This window comes from Mauremys mutica, chromosome 23, assembly GCF_020497125.1.
Source record: "Mauremys mutica isolate MM-2020 ecotype Southern chromosome 23, ASM2049712v1, whole genome shotgun sequence".
Lineage (NCBI taxonomy): Eukaryota > Metazoa > Chordata > Testudines > Geoemydidae > Mauremys > Mauremys mutica.
This window is the reverse complement of record NC_059094.1, coordinates 15,306,505-15,331,274: the sequence shown is the minus strand read 5'-3', so window position 1 is coordinate 15,331,274 and position 24,770 is coordinate 15,306,505. Positions and strand designations below refer to the sequence as shown.

Below are 24,770 nucleotides of genomic sequence, written 5' to 3'. Positions count from 1 at the left end.
TCATTATCAGGCAAAAGCATGAATGTGAAACAGTGCTGGAACATCTGATTCATATTTAATGATTTTTCAGTTCAGAAAGAATTTTAAAAGAGACTCACTAGAACTTGGATTCCTTCTTTTTCAACAGGAGCTTTATCATACGTGGCATCACACACTCGCACCAAGGTTGTCACTCCATACTTCTTAAGCTCCTTTAAGAACAAGAAGGAAAGCAAACACATGAAGTACACTCCCAGAATGGGGAATTAGAGCATTTTCTCAACTTTAACAAAGCCAAATAAACATGCTATGCTGAATCAATGACAGTGTACATTGCTCTACAGTTCCATGGAGGAGATTAGATAACTGCGGAGCAAGGATAGCTCCAAGAGCCTCATCCAGTTCTAAGCTGGAAGGATGTGGTCTTGACGGACATTATGATGAGGGTTAAAAGGCCGGGGGGAGAAGAGGAATAGGAAATACCTCTGTGTCAGTCTCACCTAGGGTGGGAGGTCAGAGTGGGAAAACTGCCTTATAGGTATGCATATGTAACAGCAAAATTAAAAGAGTTACTTATACCCTGCATGCAGATTATTTTTCTCTTTAAATAGAAGCATGGATCTGTCTGCCTCAGGCAATGCTGAGACATTTTGAAACAGAGAGGAACAGAACACACAGGGAACCATATTCTAGCTTCCTTGTAACACACTAGAAGTAGCACATCGTGCTAGATAAACAATGAGATCAAACTAAAGCTGCCCCAGTTCATTTTGAAAGATCAAACTGCAAGCAGCATTGTACCTGTGCCTGTACCAGGAATGGCTCTTCAAAGTTTTATTTTTACACTTTAATACCCCACATGCACTGTCTAGCCCAGGCTCTAGGCCCCTGGACAAGGTATCAGAAATATAATCCATAACAATAAAATGAAAACATCACATCAGTGGAAAAAATTAGGGTTTCAGTCCAAATTAACCATTAGTATCTGAGCTGACTGCTGACAAAACACATCTTCCTGAAAGGTGGAATCATGTTGATATGAAAGCTCCATATCGGATCACTAGATCTTACCAGAATGGAAGAGATCTATTCGATCAAATCTTCCCCCTGCAAGGGCATGATCTAGTCCCCCTAAAGGACTTATAAGAAGATATGCCATGGTTTGCAACAAGATGGGATCTAGTGGTATGCTGTACCAGTACTTCTCTGGTGATGCCATCTATTACTGCAAAATTTAAGCTTCAGTTTTAAAAAGTGTTTAAGCCCTTATCATTTCAATTACAGTAATTTGGATATGACCCAATTTACAGAGGAAGTGACTCCATTCATCTCAGTTTAGTCTAAAGACGTAATTTTAAAATGTTGTCATTACTAATTCCATTACCAGAAATGGTTAACTATTCTGGGATTAGAAGGGGAGTTTGATGACTTTTTTTTTCTTTTTAATTAAAGTCTGACACCTCTCTCTATATAATATTACACTTGATCTTAGTCAAAAGACCAAACAGAGAGAGATTAATCAACCACTTATTCAAAAGTCAGAAGATGAGACATGGCTCTCTGGGGTTAGTACATTTTATTACATCAGACAACAAAGGTAAAGACAACATGCTAAGTCACCTGGCAAGTTATGGGGATGACAAAGTATAACGGCTTGTCTACACCTGAAATGCCACAGCTGCTGCGCCATGATAGTATTTCTGCATAGACACTATCTATGCGAATGGAAGGAGTTTTCCCATTAGCATAGATAACCGATCTCCCCGAGAGGCAGTGGTTCGGTCAATGGAAGAATTCTTCTGCCAACCTAGTGCTGTCCACATGAGAAGTTAGGGTGGCTTAACTATGTCGGTCAGGCCATAGATTTTTTCACACCGTCTGATCCATGTAGCTGGGTCAACCTAATTTTTGATTGTAGACTGAGCCTAAGAGGAGTCACCTTTATGAGCTCCAAAAGGAGTCCCACCCAGCCTCTCTCAGTCAAAAGATGTAGACTTTGAAGGAAATCACCAAAAGCTTCCTTCTTACAGAGTCAGGAGAACTTTAAACAGTTTAATGAAACAAAGTACCTGATTTTTTTTTTTAAATGCTTTAACTAAGTATAAAGGGTATTTCTGATGGCATCACCCACGGTAGATCTGGGAGATGTGTCTCTAGTGCTGCTTTAGAAATTTCAAAACACAAGGAATGGAAAAAAAACTACTACTGTATGTGTCTATCTTACCTCTGTGAACTTGTTGAGGGTTGCATTGGTTGGGTTGTGAGTGATCAGGAAACGCATACTCTCATAAGTAATCTCCACTGGGGCTGGACGGTTCATAATGGCAAACAAAAAAATATATTTGGGGGCAAAAACAAAAAACAAAACAAAACAAAAAAATCAATAACCCTTGAAACGTTTCACAGCAGAAAACATTAAAAAGACCACTAAAATGCCTGGGCTTGATCAGAACTATCTTTATTGACTTGTTTGTTCTTTAAGATTTTTCACTTCAAGAAAACCAGGTTTGCTTTAGAATCCACTTGAATTCAATTTAGGCCTCAATAACTGCAGGTGGTATCCTTCAGACTCCAAAAATTCTGACTACATGCAAGACTAGGCAGCCTGTACTACATTTAGGCACTGGTGAGGCAAAAAAAATAAGGACAGATCTTCTCTCCACTTTGTTTTCTTGATGCTTAGTTTTGCTTGAGTCAGTAAAAGGAATATGCTTCCAATATGCAGAAGATATCCCATATATTTGAGGGTGACCGCTGTGTCTGGAGTCTTCAAGGCAAAGTAATTATGGTACGTAGGACACGCTCACTTGTCAGCCAGGGTGCTGTGCTGGGCCTGGCAGAAGTCTGCCCTGATGCTCAGAATCGCCATAAATGTGTGACGTATATTCCAACAGAAAACCTAAGAAGAAGAAAAATGTCATATTTAAAAGGGATTGTTGCTTCTGATTGTACAGTGCTATTGACGAAAGTGCACCCAGAAACCTCAACATAATTAAAGCATTAAGCATTAAACAAACAAACCTGCTTTTGAAAGTACTTTGATGTACACTGAACCACATCTTTTATTGTAGTACCAAGAAGCATTCCTGTATGATGTTCTATCTATCTTTTAGCATGATGGATGACAAATATTCTACAAAATCTCAGTTAATCAAAAATACCAGAACTAAAGATGAAAGAGCATCATCATACATTCAAGTAGCTCATAATTAAACATTTACAACAGAAAGCAGCAGACGTTCTCCACGGCAAAATTCTATGATTAATCTGTATGGAACTAGATACGTTCATGGAGGATAAGTCCATCAATGGCTACTAGCCAAGAGGGTCCTGGATACAACCCTATTCTCTGGGTGTCCCTAAACCTCTGACTGCATAAAGCTGGGACTGGATGACAGAGGATGGACCACTAAATAATTGCCTTGTTCTGTTCATTCCCACTGAAGCATCTGGCACTGGCCTCTGTTGGAAGACAGAATACTAGGCTACATGGACCAGTGGTGTGACCTAGTATGGTCAGTCTTATGGTCTTAATCTGTAAATCAGCCTACCTTTCATAAGCTATTTATGTAAATTCAGTTTCAACACAAAATGGCTAGATAACAGTTTCACTAATCAGATCACCACTTTCCTCAAGTAAATATGAATAGCATGAAAAGGAAGCAGAACAACTGCACTGCTAACATTTTGTAAAGCAGTATTCAGAACACACAACATAATGGAATACAGCAAAATTCTAATTCTACTTTGGATCAACGCTGATTTTACCAAAAGTTACGACATTCATCAGCTAAGGCTATGTCTACACTTAAACAGCTGCAGCACTGCAACTGCGCCATTGTAGTGCTTCCAGGGTGGATAAAAATCAATGATTTTAAAAAAATTGATTTTTTAAATTTAATTTGGATTTTTTTGATAAAATTCTTTGAGGAAAAAACCTAAAGATAGTTTTACTTAAGATACATTAAAGCTCAAAGATATCTCACCATGGAATAGGGATTAGAAATTCTAATTCTATCATATGAGACAATATATTCATGTAATGTTTAAGAAAAAAATTGTAAATGAGTTCCAATAGTTCATGGATTAGGGACCCATTCTTATGGGGTTTCACAGGCTTCTGTATAGATTATTTAGGTTAACCTTTCTATCTACCCAATGGGACTAGGGGCTCAGTCTAGAAGATACCATCAGAGATGCTTAGTTTTGCAGTTCTCAAACTGAATTTGTGTTTCCAGAGGTAACATGCTTGTTAACAGCAAAAATGTTTTTAAATAAACAAACAATATATAGAAGTGATAAATAACAGACCTCAATCCTATTGTCCCTCTGCAAATTTGTGTACACAGAGTCAATTCCTTACCTCTCTAAAAGTGCACAAGTTTCAAAAAGTTCAATGAATAGAAGATTGTTGGGGGCAGTATAGATCTGGACAAGGAGAAGAAGTCTGGAGAAAAATGTGAGAAGTGAGGGACATATACTTGTTTTGTTAAAATATTATATGTTTCCTGTTGAAGAAAAAAATCCAGAATACTTAACGTTGTTGTTTTAGTTAAATAAAACAATTTAAATGTCTGTCTCCTAATACAGCATAGCAAGAAACTCCTCTAAATACTAATGATTAACCTGTTGAATTGGATATAGTTCACCTCCCAATGACGTCATAAATATCTGCTTCAATTACCTTTGGTAAATGAAATAACCAAACAATCATTCATTTTCTGAAATAGCTGTAAAACTAATCTGAAAAGTTTTCAAAATAAATCACTGTTTAAAAATGTATCGCGTGTACCTTCTAAAAATGAAACCTACATCTATTTCTGAGTTGTGAAAAATATGCATTAAGGTTATAACAATCAACAAGAACACACTTATGTAGAAAACCATGATTAAATTGAGTCTTCCTGACTAGTGATTTAAATCAAATCCACCCTGAGTGCTTCAGTGTAGACAAATCACTACAGTGACAGGAGGGGTTCTCCTATCATTGAAGTTAATCCACCTCAGTGAGAGGCAGTATCTAGGTAGACAGAAGATTTCTTCCTTTGACAGTGCACTGTCTACACCTGGTGTTAGCCAGCTAGGGGTGAAAGTAACTTACAAGACTTACCGGTACTGCCGGAGTCCTGAGGGGGGCGTGGCCTCAAGCGGAAGAGGTGGGGCCTCTCAAGATTTAAAGGCCCTGCGGCACCGGCTATGGCTGGGAGCCCCAGGGCCTTTAACTCAACCAGGGGCTCCCAGCTGCAGAGGTGGCTGGGAGCCCCCCGGGGCTCAGGGGCAAATTAAAGGGCCGAAGATCTCTGGCCGCCACGGGGAACCCCAAGCTTTGCTGGGCTGGGGCTGGGATTTAAAGGGCCTGGAGCTCCTGCAGCTGCGGGGAGCCCCGAGTCCTTTAAATCCTGGCCCCAGCCCAGCCGCCGGAGCCATGGGCGGGATTCAAAGGGCTCTGGGCTACCCGCAGTGGCGGGGAGCTTTGAGCCCTTTAAATCCTGGCCCCAGCCCAGCCGCCGGAGCTGTGCACAGGATTTAAAGGGCTCTGGGCTGCCCACAGCAGTGCCCACAGCAGTGCGGGCTCTGCCCGCAGCCCAGAGCCCTTTAAATCCCCGCGGCAGAAGCCGGTACGGCCAGCACGGTGTACTGGCTCTTGCCGGTATGCCGGACCAGACGGGCTTACTTTCACCTCTGTAGCCGGCTTAACTACATCTCCCATGGGTGTGGATTTTTCAAACCCCTGAGAGACATAGCTAGGCAATGTAAGTTTTCAGTGTGGAGCAGCCTTAAAACAATGGAGTAAGAGTACGGAATTATTATAGGCTGAACTGGTAATGCCACCATTAAGATTGCTCAATAGTTCTAAGACCCTGCTTTCAGTTGCTTATAACTTTGCCAAACTTCAGCCATTTGGGCTGACATTTTCCATGCTGGCCTCCTGCCTACCTCAGGCTGATTTTTTTTTTGGTGGGGGGGGGGCGGGAAGGAGGGTGTTGGGTGTGAGGGAAGTTTCAGATAAAATGATTCAGTCATTTCTGAGAAAGATTAGGGGGAAAATATGTTTTGTTCATGCTAGAAAAACTGTATAGCCATTTTGCTGAGAAGCTCTTGCACCTCATAGTTTGGAGCAGGATCTTGACATTTGGCAAGGAGGTTGCCTCCATGCCTTTTGCCATCCCTGTGAACATTTGCCAAAATTAGGCCAAGTTATACAACTATGAAAATTCTCAGTTCATACACACTCAGCAAAGATTTGAGAGTTTGGCACCTAAATTCACTGAAGATTGTCTGCACTGATCATGATCCAGTCCATGGCTGCAAGGGCAGAGAAGACTTCCCTGCAACTGCTGCTCCTCCCAGCCAGAATTACTATGGTGCCAGGCATCAGAAAGAGTGGTTTTGCTGGCAGAGCTATGTTAGTTTCCATGGCAAAATAAGATACCGGCAAAAGCACTTTTGTGCCAGTATCATCTCCATCCTCATTAGGGCTTTTGTCAGTATAGAAATGTTAAAAACCTCACACCTGTAACCAACATGGATAAACCAGCAGAAGTTTCTAGCATAGATCTGACTGAAATGCAGAGGGGTAAGGAGCCAGGCCAGGCTGCAGATAGGACATAATCCAGTAGGAACTAGTCTGAAACCACAAGCTCATTTCAAAGGCAACCAAACATTTAACGGTAAGAACTTTTAGTCACTGCCAACCTTATCCAAGTTCGCAGTAATGAGGGATGTACCATCCACTCCTGCCACATAAAAGATGTTTTATACTACACCAATAAGATGTAACAAGTTTAAGTCTGCCATGAAGTATATAGACACAGACCCACCCCACTGCTGGAAGCAAACTAGATGGGCACACTTAAGGGTGAAATGCTAAACAAAAACAGGAAGTGTGCTTTTTACTGCTCTACATTAGCACTAGTGTCTTTTTTTCTGCTTGTTTTTAAGCAGAGAAAAGTCAGGTTGATGCTTCCTTTGCTGGAGGATTTAAACAAGATCTTTGGAGGAGTGTGATGACTGTAGGCAGAAATCTGAACTGGGACAGTTACTACTCAGGTTTTGGGCTTCCTCTGATATCACCATGACAGTCCAAGATTTTGCCAAGTTGTCTAGCACACAAAAAGTCAGTCAGTAACATATTCCTCGTGTAAAAATGACAGAAAAGAAGTTCTGAATAATAAACTTCATTAACCAATCTTTGTTCAAGGAGTAAAGAGCATCATGTTTTCACCCTTAGACAAGGAATTCAGCTTTATCTAAGCAAACCTCACCAGCATGGTCATATCCACTACGAATAATTTCAGATAAAATAGACCCTTAAGCTAAAGGGGAAAAGCGATACATTAAAAATAAGAGAACTTAAAGCTACAGAAATATGTGACAGGAACTTCTTTTTTAAAGAAGTAGCCTTAACCAATGGCAGAAAATATAAGAAATGCAAAACTGACATTTTATAGTCACTAGCCTAACATGAACTAAAACATCAAAATGGCCCACACAATCAATACCCTTTCTCTGACATCAAGTCAAAAATCAACTGCAGAACAGCAATTATTTCCTTAAAGAGTTGCTTTCAAAGCCAAAAAAATACATTTTTAATTAGGATGCCAGAGGCAAGAACAGGGTTAGTCACCTTACCCAACCCTAACACAGTTTTTATTCTAAGTGATTGAAATTCAGATTTCTAGAACGAACCTTGAAATATTTATCAGTTTAATAATTACAAGATTACATTATAAGTTCTCTCCCCAGATGGAAGAGTTCCAGCTAATACATCACAGTTAAGTCCTTGCATCTGTCAATTCATGAGAACTAGTCACAACTTTATCTTGTACACATTTCAAGAATTCAAAGCAAACAGATTAGTTGTGATGTCTTACAGTCCGCTACAGCTCTGATGTACTTAGTAAAAAAATTTACTAAAGTCATGGCATATGCATGTGTTCAGCACCTGTAAACTCTTGAGCAAGAGCAATGTGGTCCTCTTTCAGGCAGAAACAGTGTTTTCCATTTAAGCATAAACAGAGTCAACTGATTCTTCAGGCCACTGTCTAAAAAGTAAGAATAGTTATATCAAAAAGGAAAATTATAAAGTTAACTTATTCTTGAGGACCTGATAAAGCTGTTTAAATAGATAGGACAGTTCAGCAGTTTAGTGATCATGCAATACATGAGAGGAGAGTCCCTAGCATCCTGACAGCACTATGGAAGCATAACAATCTCTGGTGAAGAGAATAATTTTCTTTTATTGTTCTAAAACTACCCGTTCTGACATTCTTCAAGCAAATGACTGCTCTGAAAGGAAGAGCCTCCTCCAACTCTATTCAACTATACTGGGAGTTGCAGCAACATCTGGTCACAGAGGTTATACTTCTCCCATTCAACAGCAAATCAAAGAGTTACACTCTACCCAAGTTTCTTTTCCCAGGATAAGAGAAACATCCACAAAGTTTGATGTCTTTATTACAGTACACAAAGGAGACAATATGTTCTAGTGAATTAGCTGTGGGACTGAGAGTCAGAAACTCAGAGTCCTAGTAATGGCTCTACAACAGCTCACTGGGTGGCCTCCAGTGAGTCATTTAGACCATGTCTATACTACTGGCGCTTCAGCAGCAGAGGTACAGTGCTGTAGCTATGCTGCTATAGCACCATAGCATAGATGCTTCCCACAGCAATGGGAAGGGGTTTGCCCGTTGCAGTAGGTAATCCACCTCTCCGAGCAGCAGTAGCTAGGCTGACAGAAGAATTCTTCCATCAACCTAGATGTGTCTACACAGATGGATTTTTCACACTTGAGCACTGTAACTATGCCAACCTAACTTTTTAGCATAGACCAGGCCCTATTTTTGGTATCAATTCATCATCTGTAAAATGGGGCTAATAATCCTATAATACTCCCATGGGGGCAGTAACTGTTTATTTAGTTAATATCTGAAGAATGATTTGAAGATGGAAAGCAGGGATAAGTCAATTTTGTGTGTGTCAAAGTCCAAATTTCTTGTTCAAGGTATAGTCAAGGACAAGACTCCAGAGAAAATCATAAAAACTCAAATGATAATAAGAAGTTAGTAAAAAGATTTCAGGGGCCATTCAAAAGCGTCCAATGGTCAGGATTTGGCCTGCAGTCTGCCTACTGACTACCCCTACTCTAGGCCACGCCTTTATATGAAAACTGGCAGGTAGGAGTGGTGCAAAGGGACAGAGTTAGAGATGTTTGCTCTGCAAAGGGAAACAAAGTGGTTATGGATAGTTCTAGGAAGAGGTGGGTGTATGATGTACATATCTATCAAGTTAGGGTCTCTTTGCTCCCCTCTCCTGGGTCATAGCAGGTCTCTGGAGAGTCACAGCAGGGGCAGATCTCTGCTTCAAACCCCCCCCTTCTACCAGGGTACAGTTACACTACCCGCCAGATCAGCAGGTAGTGATCGATCTATTGGGGATTGATTTATCGCGTGTAGACTAGATGCGATAAATTGATCCCCGATTGCTCTCCTTCTGACTGCTGAACTCCAGCTCGGCAAGAGGCAGAAGCAAAGTCGACAGGGGAGCAGTAAGTGATTCTAAGTCGATCTAAGATACGTCGACTTCAGCTACACTATTCTCGTAGCTGAAGTTGTGTGTCTTAGATCGATCTCCCCCGCCCCAGTGTAGACCAGGCCCCAGATCAGGATCTCTAGGGAACCATGTGAGGGAAGGACTCTGTTTCCTCCTTCTCCCCAGGGGAACCAAGTGGGGCCAGGTTTCTTTTCTTCCCCCCCTCAGGTCAGGATCGCTGGGGAGCTGCGTGGGAGACAGGTCTCTCTGCTATTCCTCCCCACGGGGTCAGATTATTTGGGGGAGAAGTCTGTCTGCATCTCCTTCTCCATCAGTGTCTCTGGAGAGCCAAGGTTATGGAGCCAGAAGGTTTTCTTCCCCTCCTCCCCCCATCTCTTCCTAATTTCTCACCATCACCTAAATTTCCTTCTCTTTTCTGGAGGGGAGGGGATAGTGCTTCAGGTTTCCTCAGTTCCTCCAAGGAGGTGAGGTAACATCTTCAGGACTGAAGCAGCAAGCCCCAGCACACCCTGAGTCCTGGCGTGCCTGCGGTGGGGCTTCAGCCCTAAGTCCCAGTGTGCCAGGACTCAGGGCTTCAGCCCCATGGGACGTGCCCCAGACTGAAGCACACACCCCTCCAGTAAAAAAAAAAAAAGTTTGAGACCCATTGTGCTATGTGTTAAATATATGAATATTTTGAGAAACTATACTGTATGCCAAGTTAAATAAGCATCTAAAGACTATTTGGTTGTCTATATGCACATTTGCCCCCAAACTCTTAAATACCATAATGTAACGGAACAATTTATATCAGTGAAATAACCTTTTTTTAAGGAGTTAAGGAAAACACTATTATCCAGATCAAAAAGTCCCTAAATCCAGACAGTAAATTTAAACATCTTTCACTTTGCCAGTCAAGATATCAACAGGCACTTAATCCTGGGAGCACTGACTGACTGGCCATTATGATTGATCAGAATGAAAATATAACCAAGCTTCAACCTCAATGAATGCCACAAAATGAACAATTCTGAGGTAGTTTTGATTCCCAGTTTCTGTTCTTCAGAAAGAGAGAAGATGAACGTGAATGGCTACCAAAACATTGCAACTAGGTTGTCTTCTTATGGATAATTTCATTAAGTATTACGTGACAGAGGCAAGAAGGCATCCAACACCTCAGTACTACAGTGAGCTGTGACTGGTCTGTTACAAACCAGAGTAGGCCTTGCACTGACATGATTAATTTTGCTATTTAGACACCTTTATAATAGCCTCATAGCACTTGATATGATCTAAAAAGACATCTTTATTAGCTAAATTACATGCAAAAATACTGCACAGCTTGCAAGAGTTATGCTTAAAAACAAACAGATGGAAGAAGACCCCTATATTAGCCTCTAAAGTTTTATTTAAAAAAATGCTACATCAGTCACTTTTTTAGATGAACCAAAACCAGTCACATATGATTTCTGACTTGACAGACAGAAGGCAATGTTAAATGTGTGAACTTTAGCAATGGCATTAAAGTTTGATTTTATACTTAGAGATTACCTACTTTACTATGGATTGATACCTAAATCAAGTCCTTCAACTGTGCAAAATCCTTGTACTTCTGTATTTATCCTGCACAAGATTAGCAGAACAGTCCTCCTGAGAAGCAAGTATCAACAATCATAAGTTTCAGAGTAGCAGCCGTGTTAGTCTGCATCCACAAAAAGAACAGGAGTACTTGTGGCACTAAGGTGCTCCCTAGCTTCACCACCCCTTCCAAAACCTACATTTACAAGTGTTTCCCTTGCTACATCAAGGCAGTTAAACAGATTGCAACAGCTGCAGCTTCCCAGGATTGCAAGATACAGATACTTTGGGAAAGGTTAGTTGGATCACCTTTCAAAATAACCTAGTGCACAGGATGCAAAGCAAAACCTGCTAATTTGCAGTCTATATTAAAAGAATACCTTCAGTATTTGTGAGAACAGCATCTTGCAATCCAGTTTATGCTAACTCATTTTGTTCTCACTTGAATACTACATTTGATATTCTTTTAATGAGAATACTTAATAGTCATGAACTGCTGAACTTGCTTTCTTTCCTTCCCTATCATAAAAATCTTAATTCCTGTGTTTTATACCTACATACCTGCAATAAGTGACATGGAGTTTTGTTCTGGGTTTAAGGGGGGGGGGGGGGAGAGAAGAGTGCTACAAGACTTATGTCCTAGAAAAAATCCAATTCTCTTTATATTATGGCCTAACTAGACTTTCCTTGTAATTTAACTTGACTGCATTACACTCCACTTCCTGTTCCGATGTAGGGCTGCTACATTCTACCTCATATGTGGTGGAAGTGAGAAATGTTACTACTACACAGTTTGCATGCAATGTAGTTGTAGCCATGTTGGACCCAGGAAGAAGAGCTTTGTCTGGCTTGAAAGCTTCTCTCTCTCACCAACAGAAGTTGGTCCAATTAAAAAAAAAAATTACCTCATCTACCTTGTCTCCCTAATACCACAGGTACATTCAGAAGTGCCTTGAGGGTTCTGCTGGATTCAAAAGGTGCTTTGTAAGCAAAAGATTTTATCAGGATTCTAAGAGTTCTCCAATCTAGTCAAGTTTAGCAAAATGGACAAACATACAACACTGAAGCTTCAGGAACTCAATTCAATGACAATTCTTTTCTAGAATACGCTGTCTAACTGTATAGAGAACAGAATGCTAGTTCTATAGTTTCTTGGAAACAATTCTTAAACTTAATCTCTAAAGGCAGCTTGTTCGTAATGACACGTGCCTGGAGAGGGGAGAAGTCAAGAAATTCTACAGTTCCTTATTACCCACCCCTGTGAGTTCCCTACCAATTTGCTGACAAGCTCTGCTGATGACTCACTCATTTCCTTTTGCTTGAGCTAAGTCACTCTGTTCTCTGCCCTAAAACAAGGCAGGTTTACCTCAATTTTCTGCTTGATAAGACAGACATATCAAATATTCAGTCTGAGGAATCAATTTAGCAAGAGAAAATAAAAGCAGTCAGGTGTTTTTCACAAGACAACTCTCTTTCCAATCTGGCACTGACCCTGCATCAAAACTTCAGTGAAGATGGGAGAAAACACTTGCCTTTTCCAAACGTGAGAGAGCTCAAACAACTAATATAACCAACAGCACAGGCACTGTTCCACATCCCTGAATGACGTAGCTGGGTTGACCTAACTTTTTAGCATAGACCAGGCCTATGAGTTTACCATGTCTCTACTGGAAAATTGATAATGTATAGCGGAAAGTTAAAGGCCAATGGTGCACATACTAAGAGCCATGTTCAATTGCCACTGAAATTTGTAAGTAAATATAAAATGAGCTTTTAATAGGCAATTGTTAAAATTCAAAGAGATGAGCAACACAGTGCTTTCAGGCATAGCCAGATTTTCTTTATACAAGACCTAAAAGAACGTGTGTTTAGAGTAGAAATAATGGAAACAAGAAAACATGACAGAGGTATATAAAACAATTATCAGAGCGAAAAAGCCAGTACTCCTACTGATATACGCTCTCAAATCACAGAGACACACCAATGAAACTGAGGGGGTAACAAATTTAATACTGATAAAAGGAAACTTTTTTTAAAAAACACCCAGCACAATTATCCTATGGAGCTCATTGCCAAAAGATATGATATTGACACCAGAGCTTAGTATGCTTAAAAACATTTTAAAATTAGGATATATATTCAAACAATCATGCTTCAGGCCTTAAATCATCCACTAAGATGGGGATAAGAAAAAAAATTTCCTCCATGGTTACAATATTTTAAATTGTCTATTATGAGGTTCCTTATACCCCTGTCTGAAATATCTGCCTAGGCAGATCTCTGGTCTTACCTAGCATAGCAACTCTTATGTTCCTATGTGTTAAAAACCCTGAATCTCCAAGCCCTAAGGTGCTGCACTTTCAGTGTTCAAACAGTAATATTTACATGGAGACATTCTGCACTTACTTCAACTCTTTAACAAGTGACTAAAGTACCAGACTAATCTGATTATAATAGGGAATACATTTATACATAACAAAGAAAGCTAATTCACTAGTTAGCATGGCTTACAACTGACAACGTGCTTCCCCCTCAAAAGCAATCAAAAAGTGCCACCCCTAAAGTTTGCAGAAACCATCAGATGTGCTAAAATATTATAGTACCTTATGAATCATTCTGCTCATCTACAGACTCTCTCATTTTAACCCAATAAAAAAAATTGCCTTTATATGAACAGTCTACAGTACTGGTTCTCTCTAGAAGAGGGAGTCTCCAGAATTGTACTTTAGTAAGTCCTCTCCCAAAGGCCTTACAATAGTTAACCATGCAGCATTCCACAACAGGGCAAAGTACAGAGGCAAGAACTGAGAGACAAACTATGTTCACAGTTCTGATATAGAAAACGTAAGTTCCCACTTTCTGAATTGAAAACTGACACTTACAATTAGAGGTCATTAAGAATTATGAAGCTGACCCTCTATTTCTATTTAAAGGCACACCGAAAATTTGCAGCTAGAGCCACGTCTCATTAAAAGACATGCACATTCATAGAAATGCATTCCAGCATAGCATTCTCACAGATATTATTTATATTCCTACCTCTTGTCAAGCTCTCAGTCTATACAACGAATAATTTATTTCCATCAACTGGGCTTATAGAAGTCAAACATTTCTATACTTTGACTCACAGAGGGTTTTTTTTTTTACACTACTACTGCATTTATGAGTCAGAACCTCTGCTGTTCATTCAGGGGGTTCACAATCCACTTTCCATTTACACGGGAGCTTTTGAAAAAGGCAACCCCACCTTCCCACCCCCAACTGAAAATGCCCTGAGAGAAAAAGCAGCTTGTGACTAATCATGCTAACGAGGCACAGGAGGAGTCACCAGCACAACTCAGCAAGGCGCAACCCACCCCACAACTTAGACACAAACCATTTCTCGCAGCACCTCAATCCCCACATCTGCCCCCCCCCCCGCGGCCAGACTCCCCTTCCCTCCAGGGCCCATGTGGGCTGTGCAACCCTCCACCTCCCCTAGGACATACTGCCCCAGCACCTCCCCCCGACACACCTGTGCGATCTGCCCCCCCACGTCATCCTACTCCCACCGGCCCATCCCCCCACCTCACACCCACCCAGGCACCTCAGCCCCACCGGCAACTGCTCAGAGCCCCCCCCCGGGCTGGGCCCGGCTCCGGCTCCGTCCAGCCCCACAGGCGGGAGGGTGGGCAGGACACCAAGGGCCTAAGGTCCCCGGGGCCTCACCAACCCTCACACACCCCCCCCCGCCTCACACCAGCCCGCCAATGCCCCCGGCCCCTCCTCACCTGGGGGCGCCCCCCTCCCCGCGGCCCGACCCCGGCTCCTCACCCTGGGCATTGAGCGCGGCTGTGTCCGTCGGAGCGGGCCCGGCGCCTCCCACACACCGGGCAGGGAGGGGGCGCGGCGTCGGCGGCAGCCGCTCTGCCGGCGGAGGGGGAAGGACGAACGAGGCCGGCCGGTTGGAGCCGCAGAGACCGTGAGTGAGCCCGCCCCGTCCGCCGGCTCCCCCGCGGGAAACGGCTCCTCCTCACACAGACAACCCCCCCCGCGCAGCGCCGCGCGATGGCCTGGCCCGCGCACACTCCCCCGTCAGCATTGGTACGGTCCACCCCCCCAAAGCCGCCATTGGTATGGCCCGCCCTCCCCCCAGTCCTGGCATTGGAATGACCTAGTCAGTCACTTCCCATCAGCGTTGGTACGAGCCTCCCCCCCCAAAAAAACGGCAGGATGTGGCCGCTCTTACCCCCTGATCAGCATTAGTACGGCTCATGTCCCCCAAACTGGCAATGGTATGGCTGCCCTAGTATTGGTATAGTCCCTCCTAAATATAGCATTGGCATAACCCATCCCACATTGGAATAACCAGTTCCCGGCCAATTACCGTCTCTCACCCCCCCCTCAAGTCAGCAGTGGTTTGGTCCAGGCCCCCCACCAGAAATAAAATCAGTATTGGAATGGCCCATTTCCCCCAAAACATCATTGGCCTGGCCTAGGTGCCTTTCCCCCCTCTCAGTCGCGTCAGGGTGGCCCCTTCCACTTCATAGTCACAATCGGAATGCCCCATTGCACCCCAACAATAGTGGTGGTATGGTCCACATCCCTGGTATAGATACCCCCCACACACACACATCTTGGTTTGCCCTACTCTGCTCCTCCTCACATTGCCCCTCCCCCCACCACTTCCACTTTCTTTCCCTTTTTTTGTCAGGGCCAGGTGGACGTGCACTTGCCCTCTGCTGGAAGGGGCTGGAACTGCTCAGCTGGGTATCAAAAGCCCTATACTGCTAATGGTGATTCTCCTCTAGACTCCAGGGCTAGGCTCCTGTGCTTTGGAAACAGGAGGGATCACGTTCTATACCTGCTTGCTGTGAAAGTTGTACTGACAGCCAGGAAATTCCTAGCTGACCATGGATTTGTTGCAATATTGATAAACAGACATTGAGAGCGGGGGCAGTGAACAAAAAGCCCTGGGTGTTGCATAGATGTTATTTCCCATGGAAAGCAAGAGGTAAATGCTGGTTGTAAAGTATAGGCCTTTGCAGAAAGGTCTGAATATCTATATCCTAACATGCATCACAAATTTCCAGGAAGCATCTTTTAATCTTGATTCTGCAGCCCTCAGCCATACACAGTGAGATTTCTCTTGTGCAAGTAATAATAATACTCTGCACTTGCATAGCATTTTGTACCCATAGATCTCAAAGCTTTTCACAAAGGCAGGTAAATATGAACCCCATTGTATAGAAGATGGAAGTGACTTCTCCGAGACCATGTATCAAGTCATTGGCACTGTAGAATAGGATCCTGATGTCCTGCCTCCCCAGCTGCTGATGGTATATCCCTTAGATTGTAGTCCCCTTGGGGCAGATACTTTGTCTTTCTATTCCCCTGTAAAGTGCCATACATACCTGTGGCACTATGTAAAATAATAAAAGATGCAGGATGGATGGGCATTTATGCCCAAAATGTAGCCAAAGTTGAAGGTTGCCACTGTCCAAGGATGCAGTTGTTAGCCATTCCCTGCAGGTGAGGTTATCAGTATAAAAGGTGGATCACTTGGGAAGAATTGCTCCACCTCAGATGCCACAAACCCTGAAATCTTTACCATCAAATGCAGGTAACTCGCCAGGTGAGAACTGCTGCATTCCTGCCCATGAGAACAAACTAACAGGCAAAAAATGGGGCATTCTCAGGTGAAGTGTAAACGCTGAGAATGACATGATAAGCCTAGCCCATGCCAAAGAAGGTACCGAGCAGGGTGAAGAGAATGTCATGACTAAACAACCACTGTTGAAACTCTGCCATCGGCACTGGCCACAGATGAGAGGGGAATGATTTCAGGTTCAGGTGCCAGAAGCAGGTCACCCTAACCCTGTCTATAATACCATGTGCAGGGGTGACAGAGAGCTGGGAGATCAGCCCAAGGATTTGGTTTTGCTGGGAGAGGACAAGAAGCAGAACAAGAATTGGGTGTAAAGGGAGCTAGTGTTTGACTAGAAGTGATTCTCAAACTTTTGTACTGGTGACCCCTTTCACATAGCAAGCCTCTGAGTGCGACCCCCCTTATACATTTAAAATACTTTTTTATATCTACCACCATTTATATATGCTGGAGGCAAGCAGGGTTTGGGGTGGAGGCTGACAGCTCACGACCCTCCATGTAATAACCTTGCGACCCCCTGAAGGTTCTGACCCCCAGTTTGAGAACCCCTGGACCAGAGCAATATGCAAGGAAGCAAGCCCTTTTGGAGGGGGTATTTTCAGGAAAGATAAAGCTCTTGTAACAAGTTGTATGGTTATTTAGAGAGGAGAAAGGCCTTCGTAGGAGAGGGACTATCCTTCCCTGAGAAAAGCACTAAGTGAGGCTGGGAAATCCCCACCCTCTGCAACCTGAGTACAGTAGAGAGATTTCTGGTTCTCTAGTTCCCTTCTCCTCTATAATGAAATCACATTCATCCCACACTAAGTCATCCCACTGTGTGCCACCCCGTTTCTCCTTCATAGCTCAGAGACAGTTATGCCTCTCCATCAAGGTAGCATTTCCTGGGTAGCTCTAGGGATGTATTTGGGCTATTATGAACAACGGGCAAAGGGCGAGCATTTTAGTACGTAAGTTTAGTGGTGCTGGAGTAAGGCATCAGGATGACTGTCCCCGGGAACAAAGTCTCCTGCTTATTATCTACACAACAGGGATAGCACAGGCAGCAGCAAGACCATTTAAATGATTCCGCAGTTGTCTAGTAACCCACTTACTTTCACTGCGCAGGACTGCAAGTTGACTGCAGGAGAGTTCAGGACCTCTGGCTCTGAAAACACAGGGTCCAAGTTCCTGGCCAAATTCCAATTTAAGTAATTACATTCTGCCTCTCTAAATCCTCCTCGCAGTTCCAATTGAAGATGCTGCTTGTCCTCACTTCCTGTCCTAAACTGTTGGGTGATGTTACTGTGCAATTTTACCCAGCAGCCACTTTCCACCCAGGAAGGGACCACACTTAAGAGTCATGCTTTGGCATATCATGAAAAGCAGCAGAGATCATGCACTTTCTTACAATACAAGTTGTGTATTTAATTCCATTCTGTTCAGTGATTAGGGATCTTGGCAGATCTTACTAGATAACAGGAAGTTATGTTCTTGATGGACAGTTTAAGGTCTTAAAGGCCTAGTGCCAATACCTTAAAGACTGTTTAGAACACTACATCCTTCAGTACTGATTCAAGTTATCTCATTCCTGGCCCATCTCACAGCACGTGTCCTACATAATGTTCTCTGAGATCCCATGTGCATTTCAGAGGAGATTCCATAGGGCAGGCAGGCAGGCTAGACATTCCCTACCCTGTTTTGAATCAAATATATATTGATCTTTACCCGCTAATCTAAATTATTTCTAAGAGGCATCAGTACCTGTCACAGTTGCATCTGACATGTAGGGCAGGACAGGAAGGGACTGTCAGTTCCGTATCTTGTGATAAAAACATGAAACCACATGTTGGCCAACACAAAACAACTGCAAGACAGAAACCAAAGATAACATAGTGGTCACTGCCCTGCGGAACTTGTGCCAGGAAGAAGGAAAAACAAATGACCATAAACCCTGGAGAAAAGTATGGTTGTGTTGTTCACCGAGCAGAGAAGTTTGGTTTGTGCTAGAAGTCAGCAGCTAGTAATTACAGAAGGTGGAGAGCACTGGAAAGAGCAGGATACAAAGAGGGCAAATAGACTTGTCATGCTGCTTCTTTCGGTTCATGAAAAGAACTGTAGAGATACATTAGAGGGAATAAATGATTTGGAGTGGCACAAGGGGTCATAACACTGGCCCTCATGTATCCCACAGCTGTGGAGTTAACCATGGAAATCCACCTCTTATGCACAATTGTGGTCCTGAATCCCAGTTTTCATCTTCAAAAAATGTGTCTAGCCCTTATGGTTGCAAAGGAAACCTTGAAGACATGACAAATGTAACCAAGCATAAGTCTACAGGCAGCCTGAAATAATAACTCTGAGAAAGCCGAACAGTCTCACTTCTTCCCTTGGCATTTACCAAAGCACTGATTCAAAGAGAAAGCTTAGATGGCTGGAGTAAGGGGTTGAGATCGGGGGGACTGAGGCCTGATCCAAAGCCCACTGACATCAATGACTCCAGCTGACTACACTGGGCTTCGGATCAGGCCCCAGATCCTGATCTCCGTTATTCTAGTGTATCTCGTTGGAATTCCACAGGGGGTTACTCCAGTGAGATGAGTAGAGCCAGACCTGGGGTGTTTACATACCTTACTGCCATTGGTGATTTATTATGATGTCAGTTCCCAATGCCAGACAAACACCCAACAAAAACAACGTACTATGTATTCTGGGAATGGAAATAGTTCTCAAGCTTCATCCTGACAAGATGAGAGCAGGGAGGTAGAAGGGAACTGGGAGAAGGCCCAAGAGTATGGGTAGAGGTGAGCAACAGGCACACAAAGGGGAGAACAGGTTGAGTAGACTGATTCATCTGGCCGGGCTCCAGGTAAGGAAGTGAAAGGTATGAATGACCCATTGATCTGCTTCCTTGTAGAAGGGGTGGAACACCAGATACAGCTGACTCAGAGCCTGGGCTCAGCAAGACCCTGCCACTTCTTACAGCTATGACTCCACTTCTGGCTGGACTCCATCTAGAACAAGGAAGAGAAACCTGTGAGCTGGATGAGAGTTTCAGTCCTGGCCCCGTGGCTGTAACTGGCCAAAACGCGTTTGTGCGCGCACACGCACGCACACACACACACCTGTAAAACAGTGCGGACTTATAGCATGCCACATGCTTTCCTTTCCTGGTGTCATGTGGGATTATTGTCCTGGGCACAACATCAAGCAGGCACACTGTCTGGGTGTGACATTTATATAATGGGAGGGTGTTGCAGGGCCGCAGTTGTGTTCGTAAGGCGCTCCAGAGGGCAAGCAGGAGGCCTATGCAGCACTTAAGACCCATGTATGTCCTAATTTGGGGGATTCAGTGGCATATAGACCTTGTGCTGAGCCCCTGTACAGGGGTATATTTCACTCTATGAAGGCCTTGCACGGAAGGCACTGTAGACACGGAAAGTTCTGAAGAGGGCTTATGCGCCGTATGAGCTGATGTTTTGATGTGCTTTGTTCTATTCTGAAAATTGGATTATTTTTCCTCTCCAAAGTTCCTGTTGTCTCATCTTTGCCTATTTGGGTATGTTTACACTGCAATTAGGCACCACAGTTGGCCTGTGCCAGGTGACTCGGGCTCATGGGGCTCGGGTTAAGGGGATATTTAATTGTGGTGTACATGTTCAGGCCTGGGCTGCACCTCCCATCTTGCAGGGTCCCAGAGCCTAGGCTCCAGCCCAAGCCTGAACGTCTACACCACAGTTAAACAGTCCCTTAGCCCGAGGATCCCAAGTCAGCTGGCACAGGCCAGGCACCAATATTGAATTGCAGTGTAGACACACCCATTGTGTGCAGAGTGCACACCACGTGTTGGTCTATGTCAATACCCCAAACTCACCACCAGAGGGCAGCAGAGCACAGCATTCAATACACAGGGTGGGGTTTCTGAGACCAAAGGGGCTACAGACAGAGACGCTATTAACCTGTAATACTAATGAACGACGATGATCTCTTTGATCTGAGCCCATGAACCAAAACTTCCTTTTTTTAGCAGAAGAGATAAAGAGAGGGTTGCAAAGGAGAGAAAGACTCAGGACTCCCCTTCCAGGTCCCCTCTCAAGAGGAGCCCCCTAGAACCGCCACTGCTGCTTAGCTAAAGCGGGCAGCTGCAGGAGGAATGACACTGACGAAAGCTGGAACAAGAGTTCCTCTATTCTCCAATCCAGCACGAAAACCCTCCCCGTCCCAAGCTGCAGATGGGCGTCTCTGTGGCACACATCCATTTGTGAAGTCTGCCATAGCTAGAGCCTGAAGCCCAGAGCTGTCATCCCAATTTCAGGGGATAACTCTGATAGCACAGAAGCCAGCACATCCACCCAGGCAGTCCTCTGCTTCCTTATTACACCCCTGTAGAATGGGGCAGAGGGCAGGAAGTGCAGGGAGGACCACACGCTCGGCACTGGAATTGATTGACTTCCCAATTCCATCCAGAGGAAAAGAATATCCACCCTGTAGCTTTGCCTCGGGGATGGACGGACGGATGCTGCAGCCAGTTAAACAACCAACAATTAATGATTATTAATTTGTATTTCAGTAAACACAGAGGCCCCAACTAAGATTGGGGCCCTACTGTGCTAGGCGCTGTACATAGTAAGAGAGCATCTCATCCCCAAAGAGCAAACTCAAAAGACAAGACAAAGGGTGAGAGAAGGGAAGTATTATCTCCACTTTACAGATGGAGAACTGAGGGTGATTAAGTGACTTGCCCAGAGTCTGTGGCAGAGCCAGGAACTGAAGCCAGATCTCCTGAGTCCCAGCACAGAACCTTAACCAGACAACCTTCCCTCCCCTAAAATGACTCCTGATGCTTAGCCTGGGTTAGCTAAAAAGGACTTATAGAGCTTGCATATCACAGCAGCTTCTGTTACTCTTTGGAACTTAAGACTCATTTGTGTATGTTTACTTGCTTTAACCTTGTAAATAACTCTCTCATTTCTTCTTCTTAGTTAATAAATCTTTAGTTGGTTTATTATAGGATTGGCTAGAAGCATTGTCTTTGGTGAAGGTTTAAAAGAGCTGGAGTAAGTGACTGGTCCTTTTTGACTGGGAGTAACCTGAATATTGTTGTGATTTTTGGTGTAAGGGACCATCTATCACAAAGGCAAGAGTATGAGGGTGGCAAGATAGATTGGAGTACCCCATGGGACTGTCTGTGACTCCATGTTAAGGCTACTGTAGTGCCTGTGGAGTTCACACTTGCTACTTAGTTGGTGAAATCTAAGTTTAGAACTCACAACCAATTTGGGGTGTGTGCCCTGCTCCTTCCCGAGGTTGGCACTGACGCTCCTGAGTCACTCCAGACTCAAGCTGTCAAACTCAGCAACATTACTGGATTTCATGAGGATTTGCAGGGAGAGAGTTCTTTCCGCATTAGCTCAGCCTTGAGCCTCCTGTCACCACCACCTTATGTGTGGGATTTATAAACTCCGAACAGATTCATCTGCTTCCTGTAGTATCTCTTTTTCCTCCCTTGCATTCAAAATCAGCTCATCTCCAACAGCTCACTATGGTGCTCTGCAAAGCCTTTGTAGCTGGACCCTAGTGGGACTGGATCAACCTCTAACAACGTCTCTTCCAAGAATCTTAGATCTGCTTCCAAAACTACATTACTCCACCACCTGGAATCTACGAGAACACAAGACACTGCAGTGCCTTCTGGCAAGAGTGCCAAGGGGTCATGTTTGTACCTACCATAGTGTCCTTAGAAGGCAACATCCGGCTCAATGTGTGTTGCAAGTGCTTAGGCAGGACAGAACGAGTTCAGGACTAGACCACGAGCCCTCCAGCTGTGGTTTTCTTTTCTTTGGTTGGTTTGCTGTAAATGTCATAGCCCAGGGTTTCTCCAACAGGGGTCGCCACTTCTGTAGGGAAAGCCCCTGGCGGCCGGGCCAGTGTGTTTACCTGCCCCGTCCGCAGGCTCCCACTGGCAGCGTGGGCAGAGGGACGTACTGGGCGCCGCTTCCAGCAACTCCCATTGGCCCGGAGCAGCGATCCGCAGCCAGTGGGAGCCGCGATCGGCCGGACCTGCGGACGGGGCAGGTAAACAAGCCAGCCCGGCCCGCCAGGGGCTTTCCCTACACAAGTGGCGACCGCTGTTTGAGAAACCCTGTCATGTGTGTTGTCCAGCCTTCACACTCCTATCCCATCCTGCACTCTGCTCGCTGTGTCCCCAGAACACTTCCCATACCCACAACCCCAAAGTCCACACCCACATACCTGCAACCCATGTCCCCATAATACCCCCACATCCACCACCCCAATGTCCCCATAACACCCCTCATACCTGCAATCCCTGTGCCCCTACAACACCCCCATACCCACCACCCCAATGTCCCCATAATACCCCCCATACCTGCCACCCCAGTATCCCCATAACACCCTGATACCCACCACCCCAATGTCCCCATAACACCCCCCATACCTGCCGCCCCAGTATCCCCATAACACCCTGATACCCACCACCCCAATGTCCCCATAACACCCCCCATACCTGCCACCCCAGTATCCCCATAACACCCTGATACCCACCATCCCAATGTCCCCATAATATTGGGGTAGCAGGTATGGAGGGTATTATGGGGACATTGGGGTGGTGGGTATCAGGGTGTTATGGGGATACCCCCATACCTGCCACCCCAGTATCCCCATAACACCCTGATACCCACCACCCCAATGTCCCCATAACACCCCCCATACCCGCCATCCCTGTGCCCCCACAACACCCCCATACCCACCACCCCAATGTCCCCATAATACCCCCATACCTGCCACCCCAGTATCCCCATAACACCCTGATACCCACCACCCCAATGTCCCCATAACACCCCCCATACCTGCCACCCCAGTATCCCCATAACACCCTTATACCCACCACCCCAATGTCCCCATAACACCCCCATACCTGCCGCCCCAGTATCCCCATAACACCCTGATACCCACCACCCCAATGTCCCCATAACACCCCCCATACCTGCCACCCCAGTATCCCCATAACACCCTGATACCCACCACCCCAATGTCCCCATAACACCCCCCATACCTGCCTACCCATTATCCCCATAACACCCTGATACCCACCACCCCAATGTCCCCATAACACCCCCCATACCTGCCACCCCAGTATCCCCATAACACCCTGATACCCACCACCCCAATGTCCCCATAACACCCCCCATACCTGCCGCCCCAGTATCCCCATAACACCCTGATACCCACCACCCCAATGTCCCCATAACACCCCATAACACCCTGATACCCACCACCCCAATGTCCCCATAACACCCCCCATACCTGCCACCCCAGTATCCCCGTAACACCCTGATACCCACCACCCCAATGTCCCCATAACACCCCCCATACCTGCCACCCCAGTATCCCCGTAACACCCTGATACCCACCACCCCAATGTCCCCATAACACCCCCCATACCTGCCGCCCCAGTATCCCCATAACACCCCTCGTACCCGCAATCCCTGTGCCCCCACAACACCCCCATAGCCGTAACCCCCGTCCCCGGGGTCCAGGCCAGGCCCCTCCATCCCATGCCCTGGGGCTCCAGCACGGTCTGCGGGTCTGTTTGTCTCCCATTGGCTCATCTCATGCCTTGTCCCCGCCCCGGCTCCCCTTCTCCCGACCACGTGCCGCCATCAGCCCCATGACGCCGGACATGCGCACAGCAGCACGTTCGGAGATCGCGCAGCGACTCGCGAGCACACGCCACAGGGACGGGAGAAGGGGAAGGAAGGTGCACATGCGCACTGAGGCCACCACGCTACGCCTTGAGTTTTCGGCCATGGAGACGGAGAGAGAATACAATACGCATGCGCGCTGAGGTGTGGCCGACGCTTTGTTCTCTGCTCAAGGCGTTGGTTGCGCACGCGCAATGTACCTTGTTATCGGGCTGCGCAGGCGCATTGAGTTCCCTTGGTACTTTGTTGTCGGCGGAGCTGTGACTTAATAAGGCGCCGCTAAGCGCCACGCGTGCGCAACGAGAGTCTCGCGCGCTTGTCTTCGCGGGCTGAAG

The 24,770-nt window shown here is 45.2% G+C and overlaps 1 protein-coding gene across 4 annotated transcripts in view; it reads right to left on the bottom strand.

Annotated features, from left to right (window-relative positions):
• The window catches only part of PTP4A2 (protein tyrosine phosphatase 4A2), a 35,708-nt gene extending 10,943 nt beyond the window's left edge, over positions 1-24,765 (bottom strand). The window contains exons 1-3 of one of the 4 annotated variants that reach the window (XM_044997856.1): positions 24,636-24,765; positions 2,204-2,878; positions 99-191 (exon numbers count right to left, since the gene is read on the bottom strand). In XM_044997856.1, the coding sequence (XP_044853791.1) occupies positions 99-191; positions 2,204-2,299 (189 nt within the window). In that variant the 5' untranslated portion in view covers positions 2,300-2,878; positions 24,636-24,765. Of the gene's footprint in view, positions 1-98; positions 192-2,203; positions 2,879-14,858; positions 15,111-15,316; positions 15,341-24,635 lie in introns of those variants that run through there. The other 3 variants (XM_044997857.1, XM_044997855.1, XM_044997854.1) reach the window with 3 other exon arrangements.
• Between the last annotated feature and the right edge of the window lie 5 nt (positions 24,766-24,770).